Source organism: Dama dama, chromosome 5 (assembly GCF_033118175.1).
Source record: "Dama dama isolate Ldn47 chromosome 5, ASM3311817v1, whole genome shotgun sequence".
In the NCBI taxonomy this organism is placed as follows: Eukaryota; Metazoa; Chordata; class Mammalia; order Artiodactyla; family Cervidae; genus Dama; species Dama dama.
Genome location: NC_083685.1, coordinates 91,276,869 through 91,290,799, shown reverse-complemented (window position 1 = coordinate 91,290,799; position 13,931 = coordinate 91,276,869). Strand labels below are relative to the sequence as shown.

General features: G+C 40.4%; 1 protein-coding gene across 2 annotated transcripts in view; it reads left to right on the top strand.

Annotated features, from left to right (window-relative positions):
- Positions 1-2,363: 2,363 nt before the first annotated feature.
- The window catches only part of SSH2 (slingshot protein phosphatase 2), a 229,516-nt gene continuing 217,948 nt past the window's right edge, over positions 2,364-13,931 (top strand). For both annotated transcript variants that reach the window (XM_061142991.1, XM_061142989.1), the window contains exon 1: positions 2,364-2,511. In XM_061142991.1, coding sequence (XP_060998974.1) covers positions 2,449-2,511 — 63 coding nt within the window. In that variant the 5' untranslated portion in view covers positions 2,364-2,448. The remainder of the gene's footprint in view (positions 2,512-13,931) is intronic.

The following is a 13,931-nucleotide window of genomic DNA, read 5'->3' as shown; positions in this document are numbered from 1 at the left end:
TACAATCCTAATTTTGACCAGAATTTTATCACCTCAGTTGCGGTGAATAAAGATGTTCTATAACTACCTAAAAATGAGACATGTCTTGACCACAAATCTACTTTTCCTGATGTTAAGAAAAGGCATGGAATCATGTATTTTAAAATATTTTTATTACCTTTTTGCTTGATGCTATTTTCTACACATAGGGTATACTCAGAAAATGCCGACTGCACTTGGAACAAACTTAAGAGAATAACAAAATTATTTTAATTACACATGGGGTTTTACAGTTTATATTGCACTTCACGTTTTTTTCACTTGAGAACAAGAATCCTGAGTTAGAACTCTGTTGAAGAAATAAACTAAAACTCAAAAACTTTTGGCTCAAGGTTTTACAGAGGCGAGGAACTAGAATCGAGATCTCTAATTGCTAAGGTGTGCTCTTTCCCACTGTAAGATTATTTTGCACTGTAAGATTACCATTGTCCAAAAGAATTTAAGATGGTGTTGCTACATAAAAGCAGATAATCAGTGTTGCTGTCCCTGAGTCAGAAGTACATTACTAAGACCTATTGATTTGAAAAACACTTTTAAAAAATTTATTTTTTATTGAAGGATAATTGCTTTACAGAATTTGAATAACACTTTTTTCTAGAACTATACTTTGGTTAATAAGCCATGTTTCATTTATTTGTGTTCATTCAGCTTTCAGCAATGTAAAATTCTTTCCTAGGCATATAGCTTCCTGTTTCATCTGCTAAGCATTGGTTCAAAGTTCTTACTTCTGAACTTTGTCTGCTCTTTTCCTGTTTACTAAGTAGCTCTGGGAAAAACACAGTCAGATTGTTTAATCTGTGAACCGTACATCTTTGTTTAATTTTGGCTCGCAGGCACTCTTGACCACCACCAGGGGGCAAAAGCCTACCAGCTGGCTTCTCTGCTGTACATTCGACCTAGGACTGTACAGTACAGGGACCCTCAGTGTCTGATTCTCATGGAACCTCCCTGCTAATTATTTCAACCACAGGGCCCCAGGGAGAGAACAAAGGCTCAGCACAGAGGGCTCCAGTGGCACTTAACCATACAGCGGCCAGAAAGGGCTCAAGGCAGCTCTGCCAGTTTACAAAGAAGCAGTAAGATCCAAGAGACTTTGAGTGACAAACAAGTGGCGGTGGTTTAATAACTGCAAACTCCTGAATGTCTGCGTTTTACAGACATGTTATATATGGTGGTATTTACCAGCACATCCACTCAAATTGAGAAATAGCTTTGTCAACTCTCTTTCTCTGTGTAATCAATCCATGGTATTTACAGGGTGCGATTTCCACCCCCGCCCTCCTTAAATTTTGATTTTTCATTATATTCTTGGCTTAGGTTCAGCTGATGATTTACCTTTAAGAAGACTATTTCTTTAGAATATTCAATCGACATTTCGCATATGTCTATGAAATAATGAAATCTAGAGACGAAGAGAAGGAAAACCCCAACGAGCAAATCCTGTTTAATCAAGAGACTTTCTTCCCAACAGGAAGCAAGTGGGAGGTAAATAGCAGGTTGGACCCTTGTAACTCCGTGAGCCCAGCTTACTCGGCTTCCCCCAGTCTCTCTCGGCCTCCCTGCACTTCAGGAATAATGAATGAGCCCTTAGACATGGGCCCGGGTATCAGAGGAAGAACGAGGGTACCATGAAGACTCTCGGGGTATAAAATTACAAATCCTTCTTTCTTTCAAAAAGTCTCATCATAAAACATGGACTCAGATCGGAAGGGTGGGAAAGCTCAGAAAAAAGCCCTCGAGAGCCGGGTCAACGGTAAGGTCTCTAGCCCAGAAAGTCCCATCCACGCTCAGAGGAAGCGTTTGAAACCCCGCGGCGCCCTTTCCCACCCGGAAACTCGTTCGCCTCAGGATTTTCACCTCCGTTTCTTCTCACTAAGGTGGGTTAAGCTGTGCGCCCAACCTCGGGGGGTGGGGGAAGGTTGTCCTTCAAGAGTGGGGACTCCAGCGACACCCGCTCCCAAACCCACCCCCTCAAACTCTCAGCGCGGCCTAACCCGCGCGATTCCCGGAGCCCAGGGGGAAACCCCTAGAGGGGGCGGCGGCCCCAGGCGCACGCACCCGGCCGGCTTCCGGCAACTCAAGGGTTACGGCCAGGCGGCGGCGCGCGAGGAGGGGAGAGGCGGTTGCTGACAGGTGGCGCCTGCGCACTGGGAGCGCTCATTGTGCCCCGCAGCTGCCGAACCGCCCGCCAGCCAGCCAGCCAGCCGCCCGCTCGGCGCGTCAGTCTGCGAGAGTCCGGTGGTGGGTGCGGAGTCTGCGGCCGTTCGCGCGGCCTCCTCCTCCTCCTCCCTGTTCCCCTCACCCCCCACCCCACACCCCTTTGCCCCATCCCGGCTCCGTCCCCCTCCCGCCCCCCCCCCCCCACTCGGGACAAGAATGCCCTGCCCGGAACAGCCCAGCAGCGCCTAGATGGCTTTGGTCACGGTCCAGCGGTCGCCTACCCCCAGCACTACCTCCAGCCCCTGCGCCTCGGTGAGTCGCCTCCCGGCAGCCGCTCCGCTCGCTTCTGTCACTGCGGCTCCGCTTTGCCTCAGCGGGTCCCGCCGAGCGCCACTGCGCACGCGCCGCGCCGCTTCCCAGGCCTTGGCACCCGGCTGCCGCGAACCCCCCACACCCCCATCTGAAAGACGAGCCGCAGGAACTACCGGACGTTGATTTGTGCCCCCGTCACTCTGAGCACCTAGCGCCTCACCATCCTCGCCCCGAAGCCCCCTGTGGCATGCTTTCTTCTGGCTTGAGCACTTCCTTTCGGGAATGAGTCATTCTTGCTTTTCACCCTCCCCCTTCCTTTTACCCTCTGTTGCTCTGCTGCAGGGAGAGGACCCCGGGATTCCTGCCATACCCCTTACCCACACCCACATCCCCTTGCCCGCACCCATTTCAGGGAGCCGCTCCGCCTTCGCCCACAGCCCGCCCTTCTTCGGGCTCTCCGGGCGTCTGCCTTCCCCCTGGTCACTTGCTGTCTTTCTTGTGTCCTGTCCGTTGGGCTGCATTGGACGGCTGAACGGTAGTTACTCCTAGGGTTCTCGCCATCTCCCCTCCCCCAGAGGGTGGCGGGGGTCTCTGCTCCTTGGACCTCTCACCTTTCCTCGGCGAGGTCCTGAAGCATCTGGCGCTGCTTGATGACCAGTGCCAATTCAGTTACATCTCACAGACATTAATGCATCACACTCATTGCTCATGATCGTTCTTGTTCTCGAGTCGTGTTTGTATGGCTCGTTACTTCAGATGCCAGTGCCAGTGAAGCGTGCTTCCAGAAGGAAAATACCCAGTAACCAGCCTTTTCCTGCTGGGCCCTTCTTTGCCTTCGCCCCACCCCCACTTCTTTACTCCATTCTTTTAGGCTTTTTTTTTTTTTCTTTCTGGAAATATTTATTTTTTAAAATGAAATATTGCACCAGTGGGGCGAAATGGGATCTTAAAAAAAAAAAAAAATCCAGATGTTTTAGAGGGAAATAGATGGAATGAATATATGAGAAATTGGAAAAACCATTTGGAACTTCCTACAGAACTGTAATTTTAAAAACTAGGTTGGTGGGTTTAGTAGTTTCAACTTGCAAACACGTATTCAATATACACTGAAACACCTTCCACTGTAAAAATTCGGGTTACTCTTAATTTATATATCAACTGAGGTGTGCGCTTTGACATCTTGAAAACATGCTGGTTTGTGATTTCAACACAGTTTCCTGAATTTCAAAATGTTGTTGTGTAGTGTGTAGTGGTTTCCTTTTTTTTCCCCCTGAGCCAGCTTTTGCACTTTGTGTGATTAAATTGGCAGCTATATCCTATTCTAGAAGCGATTATACTTCAGAGGTTACCTTACCTTGTGTTGTTTGCAGAACTAGCTGGGATCCTTGGATAGAAGTTCAGGGAGGCAGATTTTCATGCTAAGGAAGAACTTTGTAACAGTTGGATGGACTGCCTTGCAAAATAGTGAGTGCTCATTTTGGAAAGGTTCAAACAAAAGGCTGGAGGTCCTTTGGCCTAGGAGATGGTGTAAGGGCTCTTTCTAACTCTTAAGATTATGTGATTTTAGAATAGCTGCACTTGAAAGCTAGTAAAATACTTGAGGGTCTTCTGAAGACAAGTATCATAAGATTGGAAATTTAATGTATGTTATTCTTATATGTGGTACTTGATGCTAGTTGTTGGAAAGTCATTAACATACCATCAGACCAGCTTAATTCACTCTCCTTGTAAACCTTTTGAGGATAGTGGTTACCAGGCCTGATTTTGGCTGAGAGAGCAACTGAAGGTTGGTTGAGTCGAGCAAGTAAACCAGAAACCAGAATTATATTGACATGCTTTTCCTTGGGCAGTGTTGAAAACAATTGATGCTGTAATAATAATATATGTATATCATGTTATTATACTTATTTTCTTGAGGTGAATGATTAGTATACAGTAATACCATATCTATTTGATATAACTTCATTAGCCAACACTTGCTTATTTTAGAATCCTGAGGTATGTTAATAGGCACTTTAATATAGGTAATTAAATTGATCATGGGTAAGCTCAGTTCTTGAGCTAAATGACTGATATTTCTACATCTACTTGCTATAGTAGCCTGATTATTTCATTTTATATATAACCCTGGGAGAAAAGGAATCCTGGTACTGGGGTGTGTGTGTGTGTGTGTGTGTGTGTATGTGTGAAACAGTCAGTGTTGTCAGCATAACTATGAGCAGTTACCTTTCCCTTTAAGTTGTCTTCCTATTCCACTTCACCCAGAGCTTTTTCAGCTGAGTTTTGTCATGGTCCTTGTATTCCAGTATTCGACTGCTGTCTGACTTGGATATTTTTGCTGTTGTGTCTCTTGCTGCATGGAAAAGTTGAGTTGTTTGTTTTAAGAGAGAGCAGAAACAATCTACAGAACCATGAAAGGAGAGATTTAATTTTGTGAGACTGGAGATTTAGATGTTGTTATCATTTTAAGCATTCTGTTACGGTGTTTCACTATAGGAGGTAAGACATTTTAATACTGTCAGCTCTTCAGTGTTTTTTCTTTAGGGATTAAACAAATCTATTGATCATCTACTGGGTGTAAATGACTATTATAGTAGTAAGATGTATAAGATATTGACCCTGTTCTTCAGGGTCATGTAATCTTGGGAGGGAGGTGGAGAGGGAAGGCATAGAGTCTAGAGGAGGGGCAAGAATGAGATGAGAGAGTAGAAAAGGAGTATGAGGGGAATGAAACTAAATGTATAGCAACAGCCAGTTTGTAAATGGCCATAAGTATTATATGAATTCAAATTAAGATAAATTCACTAGTGGCAATAGTAGCAAAACCAGTATCTAACATGTAACTACCTTACATAGATTATTTACTCTTTACAGCATGCTCAAGGGAAATTTCTTTTATCCCCATCTTACTGATAAAACTGAGGCAAAGAGCTATTAAGGAATGTACCCAGTGACACTCAGCTGTTGAAGATGTAATTCAAACCCAGATGTATCTAACTTTAGAATCTTCCATCTTTTTCCTTCTTGAGAATCAAAGAGAATATAACATAGTTAGGTGACCCTTGAACTAGGCCTTGAAGGGATCGTTGAATGTTTATAGACTGAGATAGAAGCTGGGGAGTAGAAAGTGTTCCAGGTGGAGAGAAGCTGTATACACCAAGACTCAGTGACAGAAACATACAAGGCATATCTGAGGAGATTTAAATAGACCAGTTTGAGGAAGGATTTGTTTGGAAGAGTGGTAATAGATAAAGCTGAGGAGGCAGCTAGGGCTGCAAAGGGACTGCTGAGCTTAGGAATTTGAACTTGACAGAGGTGGTAATAGAGAGTCCTTAGAGGTTTTGAGCAAATATGATCACAGTAGTGTTTTAAGAAAACTGATCCACCAGCTATGGGCCAGGGGAGTTGAGAGAGGGAGAAAAGGCATGAGTAGAGCCTGTTAGAGGCTGTTACGGTGGCCTAGGTGTGAATAGTAAAGGCTTGAACTGGGAATGGGAAAGAGAAGGACAAATGCAAGGGACTGTAGAAAAGACACACAGAACCTGGGGCTTATTGGATATCGGGGAGGAGGGATCAGAGCTGCCAACTCTTGGAATATATTGTTCTTCCCAGATAATAGATGGTTTTAATTAATTGAAGCAATTTAAGAATGATCTCTTACCTTCTATCTTTCTGGTATGAATTTTCTGAACAGATATCTATATTGATCCAGGGTTATATAAACACAGTGAAATACCATAAAAATCTTTTGTTTTTGTATAGTGCTATATACTTTTCAGCATGTTTTGTGTTCATGGTCCGATTTGATTCTAGAATAGCCCCAGAAATTACACAGGACAGATATCAATGTTAAAAGGCTTACTGAAGATGACAAAACTGGTTGGGATAAGATCTAGCACTAGAACCAAGTTCCATGGCTCCTGGTTCATATCTCTTTCCATGGTGTAGTAAGACAAACAGCATATTGGTTTCTGGTCCTGAGAACTTGACTGCCAGTAAAGGAATCAAGACTTAAGATGCAATTGAGAACTCACACTGTCTTTTGAGTTCATTTATATATTGTCTGTTTTGACTGTCTAGAACAGAATCATCCAAGTCTGTACAAATCATTTTTTGGTGATACCCTTATTTGAAGCCTGTTCTCTCCTAGTTTACACAAAAACCTTATAAACTTGAATATTTAGTTTCTATACTCTTAGAAGATTACCAGCAGCAAATATGAATGGAAAAGATCAGGTGCTGCTAAAGGCAGGCTCCTTATAGTTCTGGAAAATGATAGTTGATGTTTTTACAGCAAGGGCAGAGGAAGAAAACCTATAAATAGCTGACCCAAGGAAAAAATTTAGCAGTTAGGGACTACTTAATGTAAGGATAAGTATATTTCTCTAAGACCCAGTACTCCTTTAGAGCAGCTATTATATAGTTATAGCGATGACCCCAAATCTTTATAAGAAAGCTTAATCTTATTTTGTCTTGGTTTAAGCAGTCAGGATTGAGTAAAGTGTGTTTGTAGATAGAGACCCATCCAAGTTTCACCAAAGTCTTGATGTTTAAGATGCACATTTTAATTGGGAAATTCATTTATCTATATATATATACAAGTGGGGATGTGGGATAAGTAGATATTATTGAATTACATATGTTCAAATATGACCACACCTCTCTCTCTAGGCAGAGCAAATAAAGCCATAAAGTATGAAATTGACTTATATAAAATAAAAGTGATGCTTTTTAATTTTTCAAAGACAGCTTTAGAAATTTTCTTAACCTATAGAAATAATACAGGCCAACTGTAGGAAATTTGGAAAATATGGAAAAGCACAGAAAAGAGAATGAAAGATATGTGCCATACAGCTGAGCGTGTATTTTTATATAGCTGAAGTGTTGCTGTATGTATAATTTTGTATGCTTTTTAAAAAAGTTTTATATATATCATAGGTGTATGCCAAATCACTTAAATGGCTGCATTGAGTAGTTATAACTCATTCTAACCTTTCCATTGTTGATGAATATTTAGGTTTTTTCCAACTTTTAAATTACATTGCAGTGACCATCATTGTGCATAAATATTTGACAACATTTTGGAACATTTATTAAAGTTTCAAGAAATACAGTTACAGGATCTCAGAGTATAAACAATTTTATGATTCCTGTTACATACTTATACTTTCTAGGAAGGTTGTTTCCAATTAACATTTACTCCAAAACAACATAGTGTAAGAATGCTCATTTCTCCTAGCTTTATTAACACTGCATATTCTCATTTTATTGTTAATCACTGATAATTTTTGAGGGTAAACAGTAGTACCTAGTTGGCTTGATATGTATTTTATTATTAGACAAGTTGAATATTTTTGAGATGTTTATTAGGGATTTCTGTTAACTTTCTTTAGAAAGATAGCTTATTGAAGTACAGTCTACAAGCCCTAAAATAAACCTGTTTTAATAACTGTACAATTCAGTGATTTTTAGTAAACTTCCAGAGTTATTCAACTACAGTCCTGTATTTCCATTTTATGAACTGTGCATCCTTTTCAACCTGTGTATGCTCCTGGTACATTATGAATATTAACCCTTTATTTATTAAAACTGTTTGATTTTTCAGTGTTTGTGTTGCCCTTAGAATAAAGTCTACACTCCAGAGTTTTGCTCGCAAGACTTAATAAGATAACCTTGCTTACCTCTTCAGCCTTGTCTCTTCCCAAGTCCCTGCCTTGCACACTGCTCAGTCAAGCTGACCTGCCATGCTCCCTTGGATCTCTAGGCTTTTGCACATGCTGTTCCCTTTACCTGGAACACCTTCCCTTCATCTGTTTACCTGACTAATTCCTACTCATCCTTCAGGTCTCAGCTTAAATGTCACTTCTTCTGGGAAGCTTCCCTGACTCCACTCCCAGACTATGGTAGGTGCTCCTTCTACGTGCACCATAGCACCCTATTCTTACCCGTCGTGGCTCTTATCTCTTTATTGTACTTGACTGTTTGATTGCTTATCTTCCTAACTAACCTTTCAGCCAGGGACTTGGTTTATTGATATATTTTTGAATCACCAGGGTCAAAAATATTGGACTACAGATCAATGGATGGATTGATGGATATAGTCATAGTTAGCAATTTTTCCCATTGTTTTTAAGCATTATTTTGTTTCCAGAAGCCCCCAAGATATGACTACTCTTAAGATTTTTGATACATATTGCTGTTTTAGGTTGAATCAAGCTTTGTTGACAAGCTGTGTATAAAAATGTCTGCTTCATGTACCCTTATCAACCCTGAATGTTGTCATCATTCTTTTTTTGATCATAATAGCTCTTGTTTATTGAACATTTACTGTATACCAAACACTGTGCTAAGTACCTTACATGCATTATATTGTTTTATATTGTTTAATTTTTTCTGGCTGCACCGTGCAGCATGTGAGATCTTAATTCCCTAACCAGGGATCAAACCTATACCCTCTGCATTGGAAGGTGGAGTCTAAACCATTGGACCACTGAGGAAGTCCCCAGTTGTTTAATTTTTACATCACTCCTGTGGTGTAGGTATTATTATCTCTAATTTACAAAGCAAATTGAATCTCAAGGAAGTAAAATGAGTAAAGTAAAACTTTGCCAACGGTTATAGTTCTGGTGTCTGACCCCAGAACTCTCTTCACCACTAGTATTTTGTTGTTTTAAGTTACCTCTTTTTTTTTTAAATCAGAAGTTAAACATTTTTCAAATAACTTATTGTTATTTGTTTTATAGTCTCTGTTTAAGTCAGTCATGTGATTAGCCTAGCTTTCTTTGTGGATAGGTATTTTTGCCATATTGATTTGTAAATATTTTTCATATACTTATAACATTAATCTTTTTCTGTTATGTTGCATGTTTTGCCTTGGCTTTCATTTGCCATTTTGTTTTTTATTCATTTTGATGTACAGACATTAAAACACGTTAATACTGTCATTTCAAAGTCTTTGTGTGTTTCCATTGTTTTTCTGCTTTGTTCAATTTTCCATCAATAGAACAGAGAAATATTCACTAGTATTTTCTTAAGTTGTTTTGTAGATTACGTTTATACTCAGTTTTACTGCATAATGTGAATACTAAATTAATTTTGTTCCAAATAGTTAACTTGTCCCAGTTCATTTTATGTAACAACCACTCCTTTTTTCTAATTCCACCTCTGAGAAACACTGCATTAGAGTACAAGCCAGAGTGTGTTCTAGTGAAGTTCCATTGCTCGTCCCACAGGAGCTTGCTTATTATTTAATATTCATTAAATTGCATGGACAGAAAATAAACAAACTAGCTTAGATTTTAAAATTTGACTGGTTTGAAGGAAGAGCTGGCCTTTGGTACTCAAAAGGTGTCTTCAAGTCTCTTGTCCTTTTTCTGTGGCTTTAAGTGAAAGGGAGCAGATTCTAGATGATGCCCATTCTGAAAAAGGCACCGTGCAGAGCCCACACTGCCGTCCCTTGCAGCACCATTGCATGCTATGTTCCTGGTTCCGGAGGCTTAGCACTTTGCAGTTTTCCCATTAAATGCCTGTTGTCATGTTGGCTACACAGTGCCTAGCTCATAGTAGGCATTTCCATGTTCATATTTTTCATTTATTTGTTCACTCATTCAAGAAACCTAGCAGTAGTAGGGAAACTACTTTAAAAAAACAAACAACCTCTGTGTCTATTGACAAGACTACCCAATTTGAAATATGCCAGAGTTTCTGTGTACGTGGGAGGAGAGACCTTAAGGAGTCTTGTTAATCAGCAAGGAGGTAATGAGTGCTGTTTTGTGTAGGTAATACCATCCATTCTCTTCCTCTGGTTTTCAGCACTGAATCCTTTTCAGAATCACTTACAAACTGCCCTGCATTTTCTTGTGTAGCCGAGCAGCACAGCTGCTGTTCACAGTGCCCCTCATTTTCCTGTTTGTCAGGAGAAAGTCAGGTGAGGTGATCTTGGCTCCAAAATGTAGTGGAAGCTCCCATGATTCCCTAGATTTCCTGAAAGCGAAATAATTTCACTTACTTAGTGGGAAAGGATATGCTTAGAAAGAAATGGTCAGAAGTAATCTACTGTGTTACAGCCTTGATTTTTTTCTTGAAGCTGCTTGTTTTTTTTTTTTTTTTTTAAGATAATTTTGTCCCTTTTTGTATCCTGTGCTATACTGGATTCTGAAGGTATCTATTTATTTACTCACTCATGCCAGGATTGGGGATCCAGCAGCCAGTTAGTCCCTGGCCTCAGGAAGCTTAGAGTATATTAAATAAGTAATTATATTACAGTGTAGTGATCATAATTGATGCGTAAGCCTTGAGGAAGACAAAGAAGGCCAGCAAGGACTTCTGAGTCCTTGCCTTAGAATTTCTAGGTCTAGTAGGGGAAGGCAGCTATAAGCTAAGCGTGAATTAAAACAAAACAAAGCCCTAGGATGTTGAGGGGACTAGGAGAAGCACCAACCAAGTGTGAGCATGGATGGGAAGGAGATGTCAGTTTTCTACAAGGTACTGGACAGAGAATGTTTAATGGATTAATTGGAAAAGTTGGAGGAGCAAAAGATCTTTGGAGCTAAGAAAATGAAAGATATGTTTATTACTTCCAAATATTAAGTGTTAATCTCTTTCAGTTCCATTCACAATTAGAAGTCAGTTTCTCCACAGGGTGATGATTGTAGAACTTGTTGTCTAAGGCATGGTAGCCAGACACAGAAGCTTCTGTCTTTGCAGAGTGTGTGTTTGTAGGTACTGCCTTGTCCCTCTTCCTGCTCTGTACCTCCCCCCACTTAAAAACAACAGCAACCTCTTTTTCTAATGTTTCATGCATGTGAATGTATGAAATTCTATTCATTGAACTTTAAGGGAAGACATTCTGTGCAAGTTAATCATTAGAACAATGATTCTCCAATTGTTGCTTCAGACACTTTTATAGAAAGAGCAACAATTTGGAAGAGCCCCCTTTTTCCACAATTATGATACTTAGCATGTCTCAGGCAAGAATTAAAATAAACCACAGGTTAGCAACTCATAACACATTATCTTAATCTATTAGGGAAGCTCACTGATTCTTTGAGGTTTAAGAAAGTGATTGTGGTTTAGACTAAAAATAGTATCTGCCAATGATTATAATATAAATCACATGAGAGTGGGGAATCCCTGAAAATATTTTCATTTCTCCCTTTTTAGGCCTTCAGAAATGCCTGTAGCTACATGAAGCAGTTTAGCACAGTGGTTAAGAGTGTAACGTCTGGAAAGAGCCTGCCTGAATCTGAACCCCACCTTTAGAACTTACTAGACTTAGACAAGTCCCTTAACAATTCTGTGCTTCAGTTTGCCCATCTGTGAAGGGGTAATATAGTACTTCTTGCACAGAAATAAGAATTAAAGTGCCTTAGCATCATGCCTGGCATCAAATATGCATGCACTCATGAAGTATTAGTCATTTTTATAATGACGGTAATTTAGAGTTGCTATTTGGTTGTTAAGCAACTTTTTATTATAACACGTTTGGTGGGTAGGATATTTGTTTTATGACAATATAATTCACATGAACTGCCTATTTCAAGGATTAGTTTCTCTTTTTTCTCTCTTTTGTATATTTTTTCTTCAATAATAGCTATGTTTTAAACATTGGGGCATCTTAGCTCTAGTTGCCAGTCTCTGTGACAGAGTATGTTGTGTATGATTTTGTAATGACCCTGGAGTACCATTAAGAATGATTAATGCAACCACGATCTTTAAAGATCTTTTCCCTTTGGGAACTTATCAATTTTTCTAGGCCATGCTTAGCAGCATATTAATCTATTGGATGTTTTGCTCTATGGTAGAGCAGATCTTTGTAAGTGGTCACCTTAGTTTGTATCATAGGCTGTATGTGTTGATGCTTTTAATGATCAAGGTTATGAATCGTGTGGCAAAACAGAACAGAAATTGACAGATTTTTTTAAAATATGGAGAATCTGAGGACACTGAGTGTGTTTAAAGGTGTTTATGGACTTAAATGTATCTTTGTATGTGGAAATAATGCTTTCTAAGAAATTGATGCTTTTGAATTGTGGTGCTGGAAAAGACTCTTGAGAGTCCCTTGGACTGCAAGGAGATCCAACCAGTCAATCCTAAAGGAAATCAGCCCTGAATATTCATTGGACAGACTGATGCTGAAGCTGAAGCTCCAGTTCTTTGGCCACCTGATGCAAAGAGCTGATTCATTGGAAAAGACCCTGATGCTGGGAAGAATTGAGGACAGGATGAGAAGCGGGCAACAGAGGATGAGATGGTTGGATAGCATCACTCACTACAATGGATATGAGTTTGAGCAAACTCTGGGAGATGGTAGATGACAGGGAAGCCTGGCATGCTGCAGTCCACGGGGTTACAAAGAGTCGGACACGACTTAGCAACTGAACAACACACAACAAGGAAATAATAGTTGAGAAGAATGATCTGTCTAATCCGGCTATACCAGGAGCTGGCAGTAGAAATTGAATGCAGCTTTTTGAAGATGTACTTCCAAAGCAACTGGATAAACTCACATATGATATAATAAGAGAGCTTTGGTTCAGACTTTGGTTGCATTTAGATTACAGTTTTTATTATTGAACCTTGTCAGAAAATAGAGACAACCTATTTCTTCCTAGAGAGAGTGCTGAAAAGGTTTTCCTTAAGATTTCTATGAGCATAATATTTTGATTTGTCTTTTTGATCTGTCTTCTACAGGCTGCAACTTTCTCAACTCTGAGCACTTTTATGCTGATTCTGTGGTTTCCAATTAAACTTCAAAGGAAGCTGTACAGGCTGTAAAGGAAGTTTGGTTAGGCAAGGTGTGGCTGAAAAACCCAGGAACTCCTCCACTTGCCTAAAAAACATTCTTGCAGGATACAGAATCTTAAAGATGAAATATGAGGCTCTTAGGAGAAAGAAAGTATTCTTAGGAGATATCCATTTAAGCACCATTTTTGTGAGATTTTAATCTATAATAATTTCTCATTCTTAAAAAAATGAGAAAATTTCATTAACAAAACCGAGAAAAGTCTTATTGTGTTCTTAAAATTGTCATATAGAAGAATATAATTGTGGTACAAAATGAAGAAGTTTAAAGGTCCAAGGATGATTTTTTTAAACTTTAAAAAGAGTTTTATTATTTATTTTGGCTGTGCTGGGTCTTCCTTGCTGCATGGGCTTGTCTCTAGTTACGGCGAGCAGGAGCTGCCGTCTAGTTGCTGCGTACAGGCTTCTCATTGCGGCGGCTTCTCTTGCTGTGGAGTGTGGGCTCTAGAGTGCGCAGGCTTCAGAAGTTGCAGCTCTCGGGCTCTATAGCACGGGCTCAGTAGCTGCGGCACGCAAACCTAACTGCCCCATGGGATCTTCCTGGACCGAGTATCCACCTCGTGTCCCCTGCTTTGGCAGGTGGATTCTTTACTACTGGACCACCAGGGAAGGCCCCA